This window comes from Montipora foliosa, chromosome 11 (genome assembly GCF_036669935.1).
Source record: "Montipora foliosa isolate CH-2021 chromosome 11, ASM3666993v2, whole genome shotgun sequence".
Taxonomy (NCBI): Eukaryota; Metazoa; Cnidaria; class Anthozoa; order Scleractinia; family Acroporidae; genus Montipora; species Montipora foliosa.
The window spans coordinates 22,404,426-22,426,925 of record NC_090879.1 but is presented as its reverse complement, the minus strand read 5'-3'; the positions used below and the strand labels follow the sequence as shown (position 1 = coordinate 22,426,925).

Here is a 22,500-nt window from a genome sequence, read left to right as displayed (position 1 = left end):
TAAATGATATGGAAGTACCTTGAACAAGACGTTTCATTCCCAAAGGGTTTGAACTGGGTGCAACGTTGAGTTGGCCGATTTGGTGTCATGACTTATTTTCCCGCACAACTAGGCTTAAAAATAGACAATTTAGGTAAATCTTATTCTTGGGTGATGGACTCTTGATTCTAATAGATAGTTTTGTTGAAACATAGGTGCTACTCGGCCATCGTTGAAAAAAAATAACTTGCACCTCCTAATTTTCCTTCATCTTCGTACCTTTGATTCTCTCTCGCTTAATATCGTCCTTCTCCAACCTTAGTAGAAGGGAGAGACTGTAAATATTCAATGTGCTAACCTGAGTAAAGGTGTCCGTATCAGCATTTAGTCTTGGATCAGAGTAACTGTAGTTTTTTGCTTGGCTGTACCATAAATTTGTTGCTATCTCTGCCGCATCATTACAGGCCAGGAAACCTGATACATGGAAGATTACTCTTAAGTAACGTGAATATTTCGATCGATTGTGTCCATTTTGGTTGAGTTTGTTCCAAAGAAACGGATTCAGATTAAATGGAGGTGCCCAGACTTAACCCCAGCCTCTCCTCACCCCACCCCCCTTCCGTTCCCTGTTATGACGACTATTACAGGTAACCCAAGCGGCCATTGGGCTGCCTGAGAGAAAGCTAATTACTCTAAGGATTACATATTCCCTCATTTTAACACCCTCCTTCCCGAAACGGATGCTATACATTGCAATGTATGGTTATAGAAGTTACATTGTCACCAAAGGGGGGAAACCGATAATGTCGATTTGAAACTGGAAATAAGAAACCGAACGCTAACCGAGCGATTCTTTTAGCAAATTATTCAAATGTATTTTTTCGTATTTGTTTCTATAGTATCAGAGTTAGGGTTAGGAACTCAAGCACCATGAAATTCAGTAATTGTATTATGTAGTATGATATGTAATGTGTAGCTTATGCAATATAGCTAGTGTTATCCAGGATTTCCTGCCATTGTAGTTGAATAAACCATACTTACTTACATACTTACTACTAATAAGTAGAATTGGGTTCCTGTATTACCAAGACTAAATTAAATGAGACTGTTCTCTATGAATTTCCGGTCTTGTCCAAGCACAATCGCATTTGGACTTATTCGTAGAAACAATTTACACGCAAATACAAACAAAGAGCCGCCACTGTAACCAATCAGGAGAAGCAACGTCACGTGTGACCGCTTTTGCCATGTTTTTTTTTCAGGGACATGACAAGTGATTTTCGCGGGAACGGGTATTCTAAAAATAGACTCATTTTTGACTGTGCTGGGGAGCCCACTGATGCCATAGGAACACTCTTATCTAATTCACTCTTGGTATTACTTGAATTTATTTCCTTATTGTTGATCATTTATACGCTTGCACCAACCTGCCAGTTTAGCAAGGTTTTGGCCCAAATTCAAAGCAGAACCGTCCTGTTTCCCAACGAGCACAGATTGTGTTGCCAAACGCTGAGCAATAGCGCTTGCCTTCTCAGCCAGGCCGTCAGACCAGTTCAATGCGGGAGAATGGTGCTGGGAGCGGTATTTGTTGTGAGCCTGCAGTGCTTTACTAAGCGGTGATGCATTCCCTGCAATTAGAAGATATTATTTTCCAGGCCATAAAATTTCGGGAAACTCATGCGAGTGTATAAGCGTTGAGGGATTGCTTGAGTAAAAGCTAGTTTATTTTTTACCCAAGATCCGTGCAAAGCTGATGCACAGTGTCCAAGTGTCTCTTAGGCCGCCTTCACTCCTCTCCAACCATTTTTTTTTCTCCGTTTACAGTCAAATTAGTTTCCAAGTTGGTTCGGTCGGTCAGAGTCAAAAAAATACACACACAGCCTGCTACAGAAAGAGTTGAGGTCAAGGAGGGGGGGGGGGGGCAGAAATGGGTAGAGAGGTAAGGTGAATAGCACTATCCAGCGGATAAATCACTATCCATTGGATAAACACAAGCAAAACATTAGCCCATTTCCGAGTTGCTGCATGCCTCAGTTTCAAAGCGAGTCCCGGTGCACAACCATTCAAATGGAAATGAGTTGCGTATTCTTACGCAAATCAAACTCATTTCCCTCACAACAGTTGAGCACCAAGACTCACTTCAAAACCGAGACAAACAGCAACTTGGAAATGGCCCATTGAGTTATCCAGTGGATAGTGATTTATCCACCAGATAGTGCTATCCACCCTTCGAACAACTGGAGCCTGGATTACTGAAGTAATTTTATGGCGTCGCCTGGTGTAAAGGAATCCAGATACAGCCCTTGGATTCTGGATCCCGAGTCGTGGATGCCGGACTCCAAACTTCCGGTTTCTCCGAAATGGATTCCGGATTGCACGCTCTGGATTCCGAGTTCCAAAGCGTCACATTTACTGGATTCCGGTTTTCGGATTCCTTAACAGCGGGCGAATGGTGAGTAGAAGAGGAACATGCGCTTCCCTTCTATGCGACCGGGGGAATCGATAGCTGGATTTCGTGTCATGAGTAGATTGATCATGAGTTTGTTGGTTTTTTCCAGTGACTCCGCTTTTCTTTTCCCGTCAAAACCTGAAAGTTTCTAAGGGTAATAAGGCGGTTGAAACAGGAATTTCTCCGTAAAAAGGCTGTGCACGTGCAAGGCCAATGAACTTAAAATGAACAGAAGGCGGAGCCAAATGTGATAACAATCAACTGAGTTTGTGTCCGGCGTTAGATGTTGAACGTTTGAGTCTGATGCACGCAGTAGGGAAGGCATATCTTTAACATAGATTGAACTTTTCCTGCAAGACTGACGGCGTTTCTAAAATGAAGAAGACTTACCGACGGCAGTCGTGTCGGGTCCAGCATTTCCAACAACTGCAAGGGAAATATGTGCGAGGGATTCAAATGCTTCTATGCTACCACACACTGATCCCGAAGACAAGAGGATATTCAGGAGGGAAGTCGACGAGGAATAAGGACAATAGAAAACAATACGATCAATGTACAAATACCTTCCATAATTATTAACAATAATAATAATAATAATAATAATAATAATAATAATAATAATAATAATAATAATGATGATGATGATGATAGAGAGTGTCTTTCTTAGGATGCGAGATGTGCACTGCTAGGAACATCTCGCATCCTAAGAAAGACACTCTCTATCAAGTAGGATAGACTTCTACCTCATTTTAGCCCTAGGCCCAAGGAATGGGCTCGGCTATTGGGTTGTAAATCGGCATAAAGTTAAAGGAGATAGAATAATAATAATAATAATAGTAATACCTTTATTTGATATAGAGATAATTCCAAGGTTCAAAATCGCTGTACAATGACAATAAATTAAAAACTAGATTATAAAATTATGTACATAAGAATAAGGGAAACCGAAGTACCCGGAGAAAACCTCTCGGTGCAAAGTAGAGAACCAACAAACTCAACCAACACATGACGCCGAGTCTGCGAATCGAACCCGGGCCACATTGGTGGGAGGCGAGTGCTCTCACCACTGCGCCATCCTTGCACCCCAGATATGTTATTTACAATGAGGGACTCGCCTGAAGCATGCCATCATTAATACCCACTCAGTCTTTAGGTCAAATCTGATATATCCCGAATATTATAGAGTCTAAAACAGTAGATACAACTCACCAATCAAAATGACGAGAAGAAAAGAGATTTTCATCAAGTTGTTCCCTAACATAGCTGGTCCTTGTCGCCTCATTTTTTTATCATAGAAGGAACCCTGGTAACCAAGACGATATGTAGAGACAACAAGATATATTCATGCACAAAAAAAAAATCAAGAATAATACTACTGTCGGAATTGAAATACTATGATGGAGCTACCTCTCGCCCGCTTGATTGCTGCAGTTTTGTCGGCTAACCCTAACTTTGAACAATAGCTATCCGTTGTTGTAATATAGAGAAGCGGACGGCAACTGGAAGTTTCTTCCTTTTTAACTTGTGTTCACACAACCACATTTATATTGCTAAGTATTTTTTCTTTATTAGTTATGGGTAGTTTAAAAATCTGGGAGACGCTACTGTCCTGGTACGAGAAATTTACACTTCCACTTGCCGTTCGCGTCTGAAAAACGTGGCATTCTTAAGCTCACCCAACGGATGTCGCCTTTAAAGGATCATTCCATAATTTTCCTTAATTTCACGCTTATCAGCAATTATACCAGAATTAGTTTTATCAAACAGTACTTGCTAATGCAAAGAACTGGTCCCTGAAAAATGGCACCACCAACGTCGATTAGATATAAAATGACCTTACCACTCTTTTTGGCGCGGTACAAGTTCATGTACAAGAAGCTTTTAAGACTTTACCATTACGGAGCCAGTTAGGCCGGAACACTTTCAAATCGGTATTCAATTTCTGTGCTTTAAGTATAGGCGAAAAGACAAGGAGAATTTAACAACAAAACCTAGTAACAACGATGATTAAATTTGCATAAGATTCTTAGGGGCTGGGTGAGAGATTGGAAGCAGTGATCCGCAACAAGGGTACTAGCAAAGGTAAGTTGAGTCTCCGCTTAACAGTCACTTCCCAACTTCCAGTCTTAATCCTTTGATTTTTGAAGGAAAGGAACATTTAAAAAGTAGGTATTTCACATTGTGCTGGTCATAATTTCGGCGATCAGTCTAGAATGAAAAAGTCCTACAGTGGAGTGTTAAGTAGAACGAAAACACCAGAACTGGCTTTCAATCCAGTCACCCGAAATGTGTTTAATCCGAATGTGACTTGGAATATTTCACCTTTCCTTCCAGATTCAGTCGAAGAATCAAATCACTGATTTCAAATACAGTGATATCAAAGTTAATGGTGAGGGTTGAAGACGCGTCAAAGCCGATCCCGTTATTACTGCTGGGTTGTATACGATTTGCGCGGCACGACATCAGCCTCGGAAGACTCATAAACTTCCCTCGTTATACCAGCCATCGGATTCGGAATCGGAAACACACACACACACGCGCGTGCGCACGCACCACCCCAAAATACAAATTATCTTCAAGTGATTTCATAAAAATAGAACATAAACTAGATTAAAAAGGGTACTCTATAGACCTTATTCATAAATGGCGGTCACATTTTTAATTCTTTTGTACACGAGCAAATTAGCCTACCAAGCCTCATTTTAGAGCAAGAATTCTTTTCAATTCACTGTAGGGTATCGAGGCTTGTTAGGCTAATTTTCACTTCGGCAAAAGAATTATAAATTGACCGCCATTTATGAATAAGGTCTATGGAACGATTCTCAAAAGGAAATCGTCGACAGTATTAAATGTTGACTCAAGGCCATTTCATACGGGGAATGTTGTGCGATAAAACATATCCACTAAAAATGTTTCCTGACAAAACATGTTTGATATTTTACCGAGTGCCTTGTTAGAGACGTGGCATCTAAATAGCAAGGGGCAGATACTTAGGGGTAGGGACAGCGATGTGAGAATGACTAACTACTAAAATAGGTTTTAAAATAGGCAACAATCAAAACTCAATTAAACTATAACTCAGTGAACGCGGCTTTCGTTTAATTATTAACAGTGACAAACAGAACCTCACTGGCCGATAAAACTGATGTTGTTTTGTTCCAGTGGTTGCCACAAAAAACTTTTGTTGTAAGTTGATAACACCACACTAAATTGACCCCTTTGGCTTGTACGTTTTGTTTTCCCATTTCAGACCACATGATTATCTCGACGGAATTTTCCTCTAGTTTTTTCATAAGTTATGCATACATATGCACGTGCATAAGACGACATTTGAAAGAAACTGCTCCCTGGAGAAACATCTCGTGGTCTGAAATGGGAAAACAAAACGTACAAGCTAAAGAGGTCTATTGACCAAAGAACTTCTATCAATGTGTCCACTTCCGCTTAGGTGTTGGGACTACAAAAGGGGAATATTCTTAATGGGTTGGAAATTCCATAGTAAATTCTTGGCTGTTAATCCAATAAGGTATAAAAACTTGTTGGTTCTCTACTCTACTCCGAGAGGTTTTTCCTGGGTAGTCCGGTTTTCCCCTTTCCTCAAAAACAAACAATTGATTTGTTGTGATTTCAGTTGATTTGTAGTCTCCCCAATTAGTAGAGCACTTGTGCTATGCTAAATAACCTTGAGACTTAAATAAAGTGATTATTATTATTATTATTATTATTATTATTATTATTATTATTATTATTATTATTATATTGTTATTGTATAGAAGCCACAGTGAGGTAATGATGCCAGGGTCAACGATACTTGTGAGGGTAGATGTCTTTCCAGCTGCCGTTTCTTTACGTAAGAGAATAAAGTCCGCGTCGACAGGAAAGTTCAACCATAAACAAAAACAAAATTGTCAAAATCAATCAATATATAATCCGCTATAACAAAAACCCAGCAACTGACCACAATATAACTTTGACAAAATAAGCAGAAATTTTAAAACAGAAATACAACGACTTCAGCTTGCTTTACATTTTTAACAAAAGAAACAATCTTAGCATCTTACTGTTACACAGAAGAAGAATTCAAAACTTGATCAACATTAGGCTAAAGCACTTCAATGTAACTGTCATTTTGGCCAACTACAACGCTGCACACAAGCAGAGCTTGGAGATTCAGGACACCCATTGTCACACAAGAGGCAAGTGCGGTTTCTGATACAAGCGCACGCAAAAAAAAAACAAAACAAAAACAGGCTGAAACAAAATCAATAGTGAATAGAGGTGTCGAAGGTGCAGATGATGGAAAAATGAACTTTTCCTTTTTTTGGCAAAAGTTGGGAACGGAGCTCACACCACCCAAAATAAAAACAAATCTTGCACGCGCGCAACCCTTGCTTGCATTGCTTGTCTGACTTGCAACGTCGCATGCACACAGCTCTTGCTTGCATCGCTTGTTTTGCATCTGTTGTTTGAATTTCTGCCTGCAAGTTGCCACCTTGTGAAAACAGCCTGTAAGGTTTGATGCAGAAATGCATCTTCAAATACTCGTTTTTAAAGAAAACATGCGGCTACCAGCAAAGGACCACCACTTCAAAAACTGACTTGGGATTATAACTTAATTTTAGAAATGAAACTAATTAACCAGGTGAAATGTAAGCCGGTTACAGCGTTTTCTCTAGATATTGCAGGTGCCAGCTAGAACTGGGCCACATGTACTGTACTGTTATCTCCAAACTCTGCTGCAAACAATGACCTCCTACAAGTTTTTAACCAAAAACTATGTCGCAGTTTGTAAGGTCATTTTGATCGCTTCTTCCAAGCACCGGCTTCTGTCAATAATACTAAAGACTGATGTCATGGCAAACAGTTTTGGCCAAATTTCACAGAGTTAACCTGAAGTCATAGATGAATAAGCCATGAAAATGAGTTCAAAATTGGTCGGCCAACAATCAGGGCCCAGCCAAATACACATACTGGTAAATTAATTCTTGGTGAGCATTACACTATTATCACAAGCAGAAAATACAGACAGTATCGGTCGAGGTGAGTGCATATTTAGCTGTGCATATTACAAATTTACGTCAAAGCTACATTACAGACTGCAAATTTTTCCTAGAATTACAGAAACAGAGCCAAAGGGTTTTCAGTCGGCAGGCCTCTTCTCTGCATGTTTTTTTGTGAACTCTTCTGCATTCTTTATAAACTTTTTCCTATCCTTTGTGTACTCTTCTGCCAAATCTCCACGCAAAGGATGCTCTGGTTCAGGGTCATGTATGAGCGCTACAAGTGCTTGGATTACTGAAAGGAGAAAATAAAAAAAAAAAAAAAAACAAGAGTGCCATCTCTTAAGAACGGTGCCTAGTAATTCAAAGGTATTTTTGTGCGGTTTACTGAATATGCGGGAAAAGCAGATCTTAATTAACAAGTGTTATTGAAATCCAAAAAGAAAATTAGGGGTAACCACGCATTTTTCAAAGATAATTAATCAACATTATTTTTGAAAACCTGTAAAATTACAAAGCTATGTACGGTGAACTCTTTTCCAAATTTAAGCTAAATGTTCTCTGAAAAATGCATGGTTAGCCCCAATTTTCTTTTTGGATTCCAAGAGCACTTGCTAAATTCTGCTTTCTCTGCATAGTTTTGAACTGCACAAAAATATCCCTGTATTAATAAGCACCACCCATAGGAAATCTGAGTATCTCTAGATGCGCAGAATGTATGCGCAATAACAGTAGTAGGCACAGTACTTACCATATAGGGGGGAAGGGTTAGGGTTAAGTATATTTAAAGTTGTGATTAAAGTGTTGATTTAAGGAGACTCGAAAGGGTTTTCAGCTGAGCATGTGTGCGTAAGCCACACACAAAATATGGAATGTAAACATACATCTCCTATTCACAAAAACTATAAAAATTTTGCTTCAACTGTTTAATGTTCACTTAAATCCGTTTTTGTTGGCCTGTAGTTCCATATGCAAACGGATTTGAATGAGTGGGAGACACGTGCGTAAATGCTGATCTTGTAACCCCCTCATTTTTGCTGATGATTTTGCAACTTACAACAATGTATATCTCTGCTTCCAGGCTGTAAAGTTGAAAACATTATTCTGCATGGTCTAAAGTGTAAATAAAAAATGTTTATTGTTTTGCCTTCAGTTCCCCTTTAATCACTCACTGAAAAACCCATTCACCCCTAAACTGGCCTAAACTGGCCATACTTAGTATTTTACTCTGTCTAACGCCAGAAGATTTTACCCATGAATGGGGAACCCCCAGGAGTCAATGGGTTAAGGCTCAAAGAAACACCTTATATCATTGCCATGGTAATGGTAGTTTGGAGGAAAATGTGATGTGAGAAATCTACGATGGTACTGCATACCCTGGCCAATTTCGTCTTGATATGATTACCCTAAGTATATCTAAGAACAAAATAAATTTATTTGTGTGCAAAAGAGGAGAAACTATTTCAAACCTCCTTAAGTGGTAGTTGAAGGATAAGGTTCAAAATGCCCAGCTTTAACAAAATGGCAATACATAGCATTGAAACCAACCTTGATCAGTCTTTGTTGCTGGTTTCCAGTTTTCCGGGCTGATAATTGGCAGACACACTTGACCCTTTTCATCAATGTTTGGATGATAAATCTTTGTCTTAAAAGTTATCTGAAAAATCACAATTAGACCAAACAGATGCTATTGCTTGTGTTAAAGAGAACAACAAAAAAATGAAAGCCTTATATAGTAGCTGCTTAGTTTAGGCCTTTTTGGCCAGGTTAAACAACATCAGTGACAGTTGTACCAAAATGTACAGTAAAAATGTTGTTTATAAGGTAAACCAGACAAGCATCAATTCTGTAAATAACTCTATTCTTCAAGAAGAAGAGTATAGTTTTTTTAATGTCTACATGTACAGCCTCATCCACACTGTGATCAAATTATGCTAATGAATTCAGATTGTGTGGGGCAGCATTGTCTTCAGAAGAACAGCACTTGGTTTATCCCATATTGTCCTGAAACACGGACAAGCACTAGGTCTTGTTCTCAATACTTGTGTCAACAAGGTTGCTTGCTTAGAGCTTACAGTAAAATGCTGCTAATAAGGAAATTTCAACATCCAGGGGTTTCAATAACTTTTGCAGTAGATGACTGGCTAATCACTGCAAGCAGGGGTCACTCTTATCTTTTACAAGGGTTTAAGTGAATCAAGGCAGAGTAGCCGGCGATGAGAGACAAATTTCTGACAAATAGACGGCAGTATACTGCCGGTGACCGGTTTCTTATGAAACCCCTGACATCTCTCAGTGTCCAGTGGCATTCATTTCTAAGCAAACTATTTGCAAAATAATGCATAATTATTATTAATCTATCATGTAAATCTTCAAATAATCTTTTCTTAATAATACATATTATTCTTTTAAAATCGTGTTGAACTTGATGATGGCTCCACAATGACACTGTTGAAACATTGTTTCTCATTGTTACTTTTCACTAGAGAAATATTGTCTTCAAAGCCCAAAACTTTAATTCCAAGAGGACAGACAATACAAGATTGATTGTTTTAATGTCAGATACTTGCCTGGAGAGGACTGAAGCCTACACCAGTACGAGTATGTTATGGTTCAAGATTTTCCCAACTAGCTCTAGTTTGATTTTTCATTTCTTCCAGATTATGATCATGAATATTATACAAAGAAAAATGACAATTGAACTACCAGTAGTTTTAAAAAATTTCAAACCAAGATAAAATTTGAACTATAACAAGTAACAAAATTCTACACCTAGCAGTCGTAAATACAAATAGCCTTCATAGTACTCTTCTATATTGACTGACCTTTGGTGGCTTGAAAGGATATTCTGCTGGGAAGGTGATATCAATCCTGAAAGCCCCCTTACTGTAAGGAGGATTCTCCTAAACAAAAACAACACAATCGATTTTATCAGTTTGTTTTCCACAAAAGCCAAAACCAAAAAAAGGAAAATGAAGTAAAGTAGTGTACAATAAGTGAAATCACTTCAAAGGAGATGATGTGAAGTTACACAATGGCATTTTTATAAATTTTTCTGGTATATTTAAAAAAACCCATCTGAAAAAATTAGTATGCTGGAATCAAATTCAGGGCCATCCAAAGGAAATTTACATACTACTGTTTTAAAAAGATAAGTCTTGAAAAGTACATGTATATAGCTGCAACTGCTAATAAAGATACGGTAATCAGTTTGTAAAGTTCTTCCTATTTATTATCGTCTTCTCTGTAACTAGTAGCTCCTTAAGTAATGTTTAAAAAACGAGCTGCAGTGTTTTATTGGGGTTTAAAAACACGAGGCGTAGCCTTGTGTTTTTAGATCCGATAAAACATGTGCTGCGAGTTTTTTGAACGGCTTCAAAAACATCTCACAAAGGGCGTGTCCCTCTGGACTCAAAACAATGGTTCAAATTGCGAGAGGTGAATATTAGCATACAAGAAAAACAAGCTATGCCTTATTAGTATTCTTTATATAAAGAATACTAACGAGGAGTGTTTTATCAGGATATAAAGTTCATACACGTGCCATTTTATCGGTGTTTTGATAGGCTGTTAGGCTCATGAATTATTAATGAGTTTTTGAAGTAACCTATTGACTCCTGAGAGTGAGTGTAAAGCCAAACAATTTTTACTCGTCAACTGGTGGCGTCCAGGGCCCCTGAGGAGTCAATGGCTTAAACAAATTGTTGGTTTTCATTCACGTGATCAACAGCCATGTTTTTCAACGAAAACAAAAGAAGACGTCAGCATAATAATAGCTTTCAATTCCCGGAGGATCGGATTGCGACACCAACATGGCCGCCATTTCATTGTTTGGGGACACCAACATGGCGGCCGTGACGTCATGTGAAATCCAAGAATAGGTCAGTGTTTGACAGTGATCAGAATTACATGCAATTGTTTCAAGACATTGTAGACTACCGCTATTATATTTCAGTAAGTTAAAGGTGTGCCTGGTGTATTCCACATGCACGGACACTGAGCAAGGTACAACACGAACAAGGAAATGTTAAACCAAGGTGAATAAAAAATAATTACAAGTGAATTTTTCCAAGGGCAACATATATCAGATGACAGCCAAGATTTTATGAGCCAATCAGGAAGCTTTAAGAGCGGAGGGGTTGTCCCAGTGGTAAGATCTCTGCCTTCCAACCCTAAGGTCCCGGGTTCCATTCCCGGTTCTGCCGAGACTGGAATATTTGGTGACCTTCTTTCCCGCTAAAGTTCACTCAGCTTTCCATCCTTCCGAGGCTGGTGAAATGAGTACCAGCATGCATGGACTGCTTAGTAGCGGATGCATTTTGCGCCTGTATATGCTTCAAGTCCGCTGGGGGTAAATTGATCATTGTAAAGCACCCTTGAGACGTTAGTGATAAGGGCACTATATAAATGCACCACTTTACTTTACTAGCAAAGCAATATACAAGGTTAAAAATTTGATAATTGCATACCATGCATTCTCTACTGTAAAAGTGAAATATTCATGTTTCCTTCAAAGGTTTAGATATTTTAGACCTTCAATCCTAGACAAAAGTCTTGGGACACTTGTACTAAAATGAACATGTGTGAAGACCATCTATCATACAGTCCCATACATACATAATACGAACTTTGTATGTGCTTCCACCGTTCCCCAAAGCAATGTTGAAACAAACTGCAGCTTTTCTGAACATTCTTTCGGATTGCCATCAACATTGAAAAGGGGGAGGGGGGACTGTATGATAGATACCAGTTTCGTAACTGAAGGAACTACTGACGCTAAATAAAATTCGCCCTTGTCACACGGCGGTCATATTGTCCCGGGAGACCAAAAGAGCTTTGTTTTACAACGCCAAGTCTCGCAGTGGAAACCATGGGGGTGAGGCTTGGCGTGGTAAAACAAAGTTTTTTTGGTCTCCAGGGACAATAAGGCCGCCGTGTGACAAGGGTGAATGACTTAAGTTTATTTTAGTTTACTTATTATAAGTTTTTAAAAAAAATAAAGCACATACTTCTTACGAACACTTTTTTGGTGCACAAAAACAAAGGTGTCCCAACAACTTTTGACCAGCATTGTTGTTCAGGCACAAATCAAAGATTGAAAACCAATTTTCAAATACAAAAACTTGAAATAAGGCTCCTTAAGTTTACGGGAATGAGATTGAAACTGCCCTAAAATTGAGGGTCACGCATCAGAATACATATGTCCCAAAAAAACATCTGACTGTGATAGGAGACTCCTGTGCAAGCCATGAAAATTAATATTTTCAGTCCTAAAATACAAATATTCTTTTTGACTACTCTCAAGAAGTAACCATGGAACAAGGATTACTAGCAGAATCACAAGTGTTTTCAAGAAAGAACGATGACAACCGTACAGAAATTACTACACGTCAAGGAAACCGAAAAGTTGGAAAACCATTATCGTTCTCTAAACAGCAGGTAATTATTTGTTGTTTAAGGACCATCAAAATTAATTATTTTTAGTAACGGTATCTGAAATGATGTATTGCGCTATTAAAACAAAACGATAAAAACAAATCTTTAAGAACTTATCACAAAGCTACCATATTGTAATATCAGTTTCTGTACTCTAAAATTTAGCTAACCTACCGGAACAATTAGTCCCTGCCAATTCAAAATACTTGATTCATCTACTTGAATATCGCGAAATATTTTAATCCCAGACGATCTAATGTCTTGCAGTTCCTGGAAAGGTAAAGAAACACATTTAATGTTTGACAAAAGCCGCAGGCTTGCGTCCTAAAAAATCGTGAACTTCTCAGCGCCAAACGGAGAAGTTCTGTAACTAGAAACTCAATCCATGCAGCCTTGTACATTTCATTCCCGAAGTTTCATTTTATTTCTGTTACCCTGCTCGATACCAACTAACAACAGAAACGTTAGAATTCTTTCAAAAGCAACTATCGAACAAATCACATGCGACAGATGCAATTTAAAACAAGAAACAATTGAGATCAGATCCAAAATTTGTCAGATACGCATGAATTTGATCGAAAATTCAAAACGACAATTCGCACAATGATGCATCGCTGAAAATACAACTGCTTAAAATTTTCTTGTCTGGTCATTGCTTAGCAAGTCTGTTTTAAGATGTGGGTAGATCTTGCATGAAATCAAGGACACTTTCGCTTCTGTGGTTTTCTCACCTTTCCCAATCTCCTTGTAGCGGCCATGCTGGAAGGAAGTTGTCGCCGGGTTAGCAACCAGTACCCCGCGCAGCACCCTCACCAACAATGCCTAGCGAAAAAAGGCGGAGCTTTTGCAGGTACGCTTCCTGCCACCTAAATGAAGGAGGGAAAACGTCGGTACATTTCATTTTCAAGATGGTGGATGGACGTAACTTGCGAAGCAGTTCAAAATTTCGTAGAGAAACATGAGGTATGCACAACTTGTAATGGGACCTGCTGGGAGTGGAAAGGTAAGTTTATTGATGCAAAGGCGATAAGAAAGCCACTTAAATTAAGCCAAATAATACAATTTGTGATTTTTTTTTTAAATATATGTAAGCTAAACTTATATATTCTTTGTTTATAGACGTATTATTGATAGGGAAAGCTAAATATATTAGAGACAGTTGGCTAAAAAAGTAAATAAGTTAAAAAAACAAACAAACAAGGAATCATCAGTGCACCAATTGTGAGACTTGTCGTTAGAATGATAGCACTCTGAGAAGTCTCAGGTAAATTGATGTGACTTTATACCGGTATTGATTTTTGTGGATGTTCGCTGTCTTCATTTCAGTCAACTTATTGCAGCTCAATACTGCAACACTGTGAAAATGTACAGCGTTCTGTTCAAGTCGTTAATCTTGATCCAGCTGCAGAGCATTTTGATTATCCAGTTTTAGCTGGTAAGTGATTTTATTATCGCAGCATATTCCATGTACAGAAAACAGTAGTTTGGCAAATTCCTAGGTCACTGAAAATACTAGGTCATAAAATTGGTATTTGAGGTAGTTATCTTTATGCAGTGCTGTAATGTTGCCATGGCAAGAGGCGGACCTCAGGCGGACCTCCTAAAAATTGTCCTGTAATAGCTTTATGCAGATGTCAAAATGTTTTCCTAGTCATAGGATCAACAATGTCGTAGTCTTTATCATAAGACACCCACCCACTACAAATTGTGAAGAATCCTTTTGAGCCTCCTTAATTTTTCCCAAACTAGAGACAAATGATTCTGCCAAATGAGTTGAATTATCTGTCTTTGTTTGGCTTAGCCCATTTCTAACTGCTTGGCATGGAACTCAGGGATGTATGCAACTTGCACCCTTGCAGACAGATCTATGTCCAGTGAAAGTGCATGTGACACCCAAGTAAACCAATGATATTTGTTTCGAATTAATCAATGCGATTGCTTTGCAGATGTAAGAGAGTTGGTTGAGGTGGATGATGTTATGGAAGCTGAAGACTTGCGTCTTGGACCCAACGGAGGACTGGTTTTTTGCATGGAGTAAGAACATGTCAATATTTCCTTTTGATTTGGGTCAAACACATACGTTATACATTTACTACTGGATTCCATCTGACTTTATTCGCTAGATACCGGTAGTGATTCATCTGGCAAAAATAGCACTATACACCTTTTAAACAACTTGGGCCTATTCTATTTGTTTTTTATTGCTTACATTGAGCTGTCTAACATGTATGTGTCCAAAATTATTATTGTTTTGCTATTCACTGATAATCTTATACAATAGGGGTTGGGAATCATCCAATCACAGGGTTTGATGGGAACCATTAAGTCAGTATCTTTAAATCCTCCTTCCGATAGCACTGCACTTGTTGTTATTAAATAGCGTTCTTCAGGTTAAGAATTTTGAATTTTCTCTTTAAGATACTTGGTGCAAAATTTGGATTGGTTGGAGGAAAAACTGGGAGATGTGGATGATGACTACATTCTATTTGATTGCCCAGGTAATAACATTTTATTTTTTAAATGCTTTTATATGAACTACAGCATCATTGTAAAAGATTATTGAAAAAGGTTATGACATAATGTAGTTTGTGTTGAGTGCTTTGTAGGGCCATGTAGGACAACTTAGTTCGATCCGTGTCTCATTCCATTGATGTCTGTTTCAACATGTAGCTGTAGCTTTGAATACCCGACTAAAACAGAGCATTGATGGAGGAAGGTGGGGGGGGGGGGGAGGGGGGGAGGGGTTGGGTGGGGTTGAAGGTGCACACTGAAGGCCACAAATTTATCAGTAACTCTAGTTCACTGTCATGTGTTACCCTCATAAAATTCAGCCCTTTAGGACCTTTGTGCTCCACAAAGTCATGTGCCTAAAAATTTTCAAATGCAACAGAAGATGGACTAATTTCCCTTCCTTCCCATGGGTGCATTACACCTTAATTAAACATCTATTGTTGCTTGTGTAATAAATAATTAATTTAATTTTTAATTAATAGTTGTTTAATTCTTTCACAGGCCAAATTGAACTGTACACACACATGCCTGTTATGCGGCAATTAGTGGAAACACTGCACCGTTGGAATTTCCGAGTTTGTGGTGTTTTTCTAATTGACTCTCAATTTGTGGTAGATTGTAGCAAGTTTTTTGCTGGTGTTTTGTCTGCTCTGTCTGCCATGATTCAATTAGAGATTCCACACATAAACGTAATGAGTAAAATGGACTTGCTGACCAAGAAACAACTGAAGGAGGTTCACAGGTGAGCAGTGGTTTCAATAGGCACTGACAGCGGACAAAAAGTGTTGGCTAGTTCACTCAGAGAAGTTGGCTACTCTCATTTCCTTAAACTGAAGCAAATAAAGACAAATTGCTTTAAACCTACATGTAAGATTAAAATTCATTTTGGCAATGACAACTGTCCATTGTGGGTGAGTCAACAGATTCAGCCAGGTCCTGTTGCTACATTTGTAAAGCCCAGTTTCTCATCAGTTGTAATTAAGGGCCTGGCCAATTTCAACGTAACATCTTGCAACAATGTTGCATGTTGGGACTGTGTTGAATGGGCTGGCCAAACGCACGCAACATTTTCAACATCTTCAATGCAATATGTCGATGTTTATGTGCCCCAGGCCCCTGGCCCATAACAAGTGGACCTAGTGTGCATGCCCCAGTGCAACAATGTTGCGTGAACGTGGCCAAATGAGTACAACATCATGCTACATCCAAAGTGTTGCACGAAAAACTCGATCCAACATAATCCAACATGTTGCAACATTCCGCAACATATCGCAACAGGGTGGCTACAGTGTAAATGTATGCAACATGTTGTGCCCAACAATGTTGCAAGATGTTGCGTTGAAATGTTGCGATTGTTTGACGAGGCCTTAAGCGGCACAAGCAGGGTTTTTCTTAGAAGGGAGGGGTGCACCACTTTTTCTTGCAGAATGCCAGTTGTATTAAAAAGTAATAGTTCATCTCTATGTAATATACTTCTATTTTAAATATATATACATATACTTTATTGTAACATGTTTACCTACGCCTCACCTGGAAACCACCTTTTGTTGTGTGTGGCTAGCGTAGTGAAATTGTATTGTATTGTATTGTATTGTATCTCAGTGGGGAAAGGGGGGGGGGGGGGCATGTGCACCCCCTGCACCCTCCCCCTAGATCCACCCCTGAGTAGTCTTGTGGAATACATAAGCATATAGCACAAATCCTCAAAAAGAAACTCTTTCCTTTCCTTGTGTCAGTTGTGACAAGCGGGATGATTAATAATGATTACTTTAACAGTAGCTTATCTGTCATCTTAAAGCTGTAATTCTATATATTTCTCAGATGTTTCATAGGGTACATATACCTCATTTTCTTGTGCTTGTTTCATCTGCATGGCCATTGAATGCTTACGTTTCTAAGTGGGAACCAGTCTTAATATCAGTTTTAGTTGACAAACTTCTTCATATTTTAGCATGGCAATTGTACATGTATGCAATAAAATACTGAGATGTATCTTCCATCTTTTGGTTTCAACTGGAGTCCCATTTTGGGATTCAAATACACCAATCAAATTGCGAGAAAGTTATAGACAACGCTTGCTCTTTCTTTGAGTCATGATTTTGGTCACGCTCTGAAATAGGCACTTTCTAATTCTTTGGCATTGAATATTGTGGTAAAAAACAAATCAAAAGTGGTTCAGCGTTGTCTGTACTCTTATCGTCAACGATATTCATCACAGTGGTCAAAATTTGTTGTGGACTCACAAAGCTGCGCCTCGTGAGTCCACAACATTTTGACCACTGTGATGACAAATATCGTTGTTGACAAGAGTGCAGACAACGCTGATTAGAACCACTTTCGATTTGTTAACTAGCAGTTTAGCATTATCTGGGCTTTTTTGGCTCCCAACAACTACTATTCTGTAGTTGCTTAGAAAGATAAAGCACTGTGTCTGTGTCTGTGTAATTATTGTTAGGTTTTTGGACCCTGATCCACAACAGCTTGTAGAGGAGTTAAAAGCAAGTACCACCAAGAGATTTCGAAAGCTGAATGAAGCTCTTGCTCAGTTGGTAAGTCTCAAGCTTAGAATATGAGTGGATTCCCAGTTTATCATTGCATCAAGTTTCATTTGATTGCAAAGCCACAAATCTCACACAAGCAGCAAAGCCCATCTTACATGACTTATGTAAATTGGAACAAAAAATGGAGAGTGCTTTTGGGTTATCTCAAGATGAGTTTCAATAAAAGGCATTTACACTAAATGTAAGTAAAGAAGGGAACCATGATTTCAAGCCACAAGTGATCTCCCTTGCTGGAAAAAAGGATTTGCCTTATTTTATAAATCCCAAGGCATGCGATGAGTGCTTTTATCTTAAAGTTTATGAATCCCAGAATGATTCTTTTATGCATTTAATCCTCCGAAGTGAGGGGCAACGGTCCTTAATAACTTTTTGTGATCCCTGCTCTTCTGCTTCGTCATGAACTTTCTAGGAATTTCACCTGTATTTTATTTTTATTTTTATAACGAGATTTTACTGCCCCATCAGTAAAATGCGGTTAATGGAACCTGACCATACTAAAAGGGTTATTTATATCACAATAGTTATATGTTATTGTTCTTTGCAGTTGGTCGTTCAGGTCACAAAATCAATGGTCGTTGTAAATAAAATGAGGACATAAAGACTTTGTTCCTAGGTCTCAGATTATAACATACACCTGCATTGGCCAAATCTGTTAAGGCCTCATTCATTACTGCTAAATTCCTACCTGCTACATAGTAGAATCTGTACTACTCCAATAGACAGAGATCTACTTTAAAATCCTCAGTTAGCTGTCCAAGGTTCACTTGGCAGTTTGTCTTCTATAGTAAACCAACTAGCTGTTTGCAATTTGTTAAAGTTTTTCCCCTCCCTCGCTCCCTTTGGAGATGGGTAGGGTATATTGCTTTGCCTTCATTCAAATTGGGTCACTCCTGCGTGGTGCAGTTAAGTCTGCGTAGTGAGTTCCCCCAAGCTTGTTGGCTGGCTTGCCTTTGTACACTGTTCGCTAACCAATACTCTTGTCCCATCCAGCACGTGCTGTTTACCACTCAGCTCATAGTGCTGGGGAGTGAGGTTGTTCTATGTCACGCAATCCGGAAGTCGCATAGGCAAGGCAGTGTTCCCCTCAAAAAACGCCAATACGTCTGTTGTCTCGTTCTATTGCGCCTTGCATTATGCATTTAAAAGCTAATTATGTTGATACCAAGGAACAGTGACATTAAATATTTATCTCAGTGTGCTCATCGAGAGCGCTTACGCTGTTTATAGTAATAATTGAAAAACGTGTAACTTTCACCAGTATTTTCATGTAAACTAAAGTAAACCCTACTGAATAACACAAAACAGTGCACGAATATTATTGTGAGAAAGAAAATAATACAGGTCTGTCTTGCGATTTGTTTTAGATAGATGATTATAGCATGGTATCGTTTCTTCCACTCAACCTTGCTGATGAAGAATCCATCATTAAGCTGCTCATTGAGATTGACAATGCCATTCAGTACGGCGAGGACTTGGATGTCCGTGAAATGAAGGTTAATATTACATAGTTGTTTTTTGTCGTTGTTGGTTACTGCGTTTCGGGTTTATCAAATTGGTCAGCATAGTTGATTCCAACTAGCTTGTGCTATCGTTAAGAGCCATCTGATTTCATTAGGGTCCATCAATTAATATTATTATCATTATTAACCTTTTCCTTCCTAAGAGTGATACTTATAGATTTTACTCTGTCTAACGCCAGACGATTTTACTCAATCGATGGGGGCCCCTTTAGGGGAAAAGGGTTAATAATTAATTAATAATTATCTGATTTCACTGGCTGAAAGATTCTGACTTTTTAATGCCTAAAAGTGTGACTAAAGCACAAAAGTGCAGCAATTTTTTTCAACCTATTGCCTACTCTTTTACTTGTGACTTGTGATTCATTTCAGTTGGGAACCATTAAATGAGCATTTAAAATTTTTCCCTAATCTTACAAAATAACCAAACTTTTATTATTGTATGACAAAAATATCACTCAGAGAGGACCACTTTATTGTCCAGCTCTTTTCAATGGCTTTTGATCCTCAAATAGTAACCTTTTATGCTGGATATTTCCATAGTCTACTTTTGATAGATAATTATAGCACCTAATTATCATTTATGTCAAACATGAAATGTTTATTTCAATTTCACTTTAGGATGATGATCAAGAAGACTATCCTGATTACTTACTTAACAACAGCTGACAGTTTCCCTGTTATCGCTTCTATAATATCTTAATCAAGCATGGATTCCCTTCCAATCAGCACCTCACTGATGGGATTAAAATTAATGTTACTTTATTGTCTAGTAGGACAATCCTGTTCCAAATGCAGGCGCAACTATACAGTCAGTCCTTTTACTCCAAACGTGAGCCTTATACCATGTACCATAGGTGTGTTGTATTTACTACTGGAAGAAGGGAGATGGATACTTTACTAAAATCTTGACAGTACATTGTACATTGTAAAGAGCTGCTGGGACCCTGACACCTTTACCTTTTACAAGAACATGTGCAGTTTCTATGTTTAATCTTTTGTTGACAAGGGACTAATCTTGTAAATCTTGTTAATAATCATAATTATTGCTTCTCCGAGGTTTTTTCAAAATAAGTTGAATAAATACATGTACTTTCACAAATCACTTTTCAGGCCTCAAAGGTTTCAGTGTTCAAAAAAGAAGCCCTAGCATAAATCAAGATGCTACAGTTATCAATGTTGTCATGTTTATTTTCTTGGGAATTCTCTTAAACTTTTTATTAAAAAATTATTAATTTGTCAGGGTTTGTGCTACTCCTTGAAGTTCTTGAAAAGCCCTGGAATTTAAAGGGGCTAGGTCACGCTATTTTAGGTAATTTTGTTTAATTTTGTTAATTATGAGCTCTAAACGTCAAATTGGCAGAGCAAGAGTCTTTTGTTTGCAAAATCACGGCCACATAACAACTGAGAATGATTTTCCAGCTTTGTAAATGACATTTTGATACCGACTGATATAAATTTGAAAAAAAGGTGGGCCAACGTTTTTCAAGTTTACCCAAATTCAATCCATTTCAATCCTCTCCAGTTTTGTCCATCCATGTCCCTTCTTGGCCTCCCTGTGTTTTGTTAGAGTCCTTCTATAGTTTTGAACAGTTATTTTGATATTTTAGTTAATTCTATGACCATTCGATCAGTGCGGAAATTTCCAAAAATTGCGTGACCTAGCCCCTTTAATTTTGGACTTCCAGGGCGCTTGAAAAGCCCTTGAAAAAAGGATTTGGTGGGAAACTGCTTAAAAAGTCTTTGAATTTTTGCTTGGGTGAAAGTTGTTGAGATTGCATCATACTAGTTAAAGAGACAGTTAAAAAATTGAGCCCAAATTTGACTGTTGGGGAAAGATTACATGCCAAATATAAAATGCCTGTGCATGCAATTAACTCACATGACGTGGAAAAGAATATCAAGCTAGGCTTTTTCAGCAAAAAAAACACTGAAACATGATGTATGGCATAGAAATCTTCTTACAAACATTCACTGAAAATTTAATTTCTTGTTCTTGAAACTTCTTGAATATTCCTGGAATTTTATACACAAACGAACCCTGTGTAGTGATTGCAACGAAAAGGCATTACTGTATGTTTGCCAATGTATTTTTCGTAATTCAGGTGACAAGTTGGCTGATGTATCAGCGGGATTGATTTCAAGATATAAAGTACATGGCCTTCATGAATAATTTATTATGAATGAACTTTACCAAGTGAAATGACATACAGTATTTGTGGGACTCCAGAAATTTACTTATTGAATTGATGTCATGGGTGTGAATAGGCTTAACAATTTATTATTAGTCTCTTTCCACTTTCTTGGCATAAAAGTAGTCGGATGGTATGTAATCCTTTGTATCTGATAAAGTGACAAAGATGCTATCTCCGTCTTCACAAACATGATGCACTCTCTGAACAGACCCTTTGGAACACAGTTGTGGTGGCTTTTTGAGATCATAAGGATCAATTGAGTAGTGCAGACCTTCACCAGTGTCTAATGTGATTTTCTGTCTGTGATATGGGCAAATGATACACCATCTTCCACCAATGTCCTGAAAAAGTATGAGAATCTCATTTGGATTACCAGTAACTTAGTATTGGCTGCCTAGCTCTGCTAGCCTTATGGTTATTCCAGGCAACCAGTATTATATATTTTCCGTTGAAACTTTATTTTACGAAGTAATAAGTTCGTAGTAAAACATTTAGTTATAAGAATGAGCGGGCCAACGGCCACTTGGATTCCTTTACAAAGGGCAAGAAACTATATCTGGGGTGATTCTTCCCCTTTTGTAATACTTAAACAAGTCATGACATTCTAGAACATATGTCTTATCCGCCAATTTTGTACTCATCTGATTGAAAAGAGAGCAGAAGAAGTGAGGAAAGCATTATGCGGGCCCTCAGAAAGAATGGAGATGATCATAACGAAGAAGACACAGAATATAATGAAAACCGAAACAAAATTTATATAAACTTAAAGACATTATGCACCGAGAATAATGAGATAACAACCTGAAAGGAAAATAAGATAAGCACTGAATGTAATGATATGACCACCCAAAA

At 38.2% G+C, this 22,500-nt stretch overlaps 4 protein-coding genes across 7 annotated transcripts in view; 1 reads left to right on the top strand and 3 right to left on the bottom strand.

Annotated features, from left to right (window-relative positions):
* The window catches only part of LOC137975215 (Golgi-associated plant pathogenesis-related protein 1-like), a 5,925-nt gene extending 1,440 nt beyond the window's left edge, over nt 1-4,485 (bottom strand). Inside the window, exons 1-5 of one of the 3 annotated variants that reach the window (XM_068822302.1) lie at nt 4,269-4,485; nt 3,638-3,731; nt 2,819-2,905; nt 1,407-1,607; nt 338-453 (exon numbers count right to left, since the gene is read on the bottom strand). In XM_068822302.1, coding sequence (XP_068678403.1) covers nt 338-453; nt 1,407-1,607; nt 2,819-2,905; nt 3,638-3,710 — 477 coding nt within the window. In that variant the 5' untranslated portion in view covers nt 3,711-3,731; nt 4,269-4,485. The remainder of the gene's footprint in view (nt 1-337; nt 454-1,406; nt 1,608-2,818; nt 2,906-3,637; nt 3,732-4,268) is intronic. The other 2 variants (XM_068822303.1, XM_068822304.1) reach the window with 2 other exon arrangements.
* A 1,009-nt stretch (nt 4,486-5,494) lies between these two features.
* LOC137975448 (ubiquitin-conjugating enzyme E2 L3-like) lies at nt 5,495-13,659 on the bottom strand. Its single transcript, XM_068822570.1, has 5 exons — nt 13,596-13,659; nt 13,039-13,134; nt 10,254-10,331; nt 8,977-9,085; nt 5,495-7,723 (listed from the first exon to the last, which is right to left on the bottom strand). Exons 1-5 carry the CDS (start codon nt 13,620-13,622, stop codon nt 7,569-7,571), a joined length of 465 nt encoding a protein of 154 aa, XP_068678671.1. The 5' UTR covers nt 13,623-13,659; the 3' UTR covers nt 5,495-7,568.
* An 84-nt stretch (nt 13,660-13,743) lies between these two features.
* LOC137975447 (GPN-loop GTPase 3-like) lies at nt 13,744-20,685 on the top strand. Its single transcript, XM_068822567.1, has 8 exons — nt 13,744-13,867; nt 14,191-14,299; nt 14,811-14,898; nt 15,283-15,362; nt 15,877-16,117; nt 17,831-17,924; nt 19,301-19,429; nt 20,075-20,685. Exons 1-8 carry the CDS (start codon nt 13,823-13,825, stop codon nt 20,120-20,122), a joined length of 834 nt encoding a protein of 277 aa, XP_068678668.1. The 5' UTR covers nt 13,744-13,822; the 3' UTR covers nt 20,123-20,685.
* Nucleotides 20,686-20,802: 117 nt separating this feature from the next.
* LOC137975449 (Rieske domain-containing protein-like) overlaps nt 20,803-22,500 on the bottom strand; it is a 3,545-nt gene continuing 1,847 nt past the window's right edge. Inside the window, exon 3 of one of the 2 annotated variants that reach the window (XM_068822572.1) lies at nt 20,803-21,989. In XM_068822572.1, the coding sequence (XP_068678673.1) occupies nt 21,738-21,989 (252 nt within the window). In that variant the 3' untranslated portion in view covers nt 20,803-21,737. The remainder of the gene's footprint in view (nt 21,990-22,500) is intronic. The other variant, XM_068822571.1, reaches the window with a different exon arrangement.

Coding starts and splice junctions, on each gene's coding strand:
- LOC137975448 (XM_068822570.1), bottom strand. CDS start 13,622: ATGGCCGCTACAAGGAGATTGGGAAAG. Junction 10,332..13,038: donor GGCAGGGACTAATTGTTCCG/GTAGGTTAGCTA, acceptor GTTTTTGTTTAG/GAGAATCCTCCTTACAGTAA. Junction 7,724..8,976: donor AGCAACAAAGACTGATCAAG/GTTGGTTTCAAT, acceptor TTCTCCTTTCAG/TAATCCAAGCACTTGTAGCG.
- LOC137975447 (XM_068822567.1), top strand. CDS start 13,823: ATGAGGTATGCACAACTTGTAATGGGACCTGCTGGGAGTGGAAAG. Junction 13,868..14,190: donor GACCTGCTGGGAGTGGAAAG/GTAAGTTTATTG, acceptor TCTTCATTTCAG/TCAACTTATTGCAGCTCAAT. Junction 17,925..19,300: donor ATGAAGCTCTTGCTCAGTTG/GTAAGTCTCAAG, acceptor GATTTGTTTTAG/ATAGATGATTATAGCATGGT.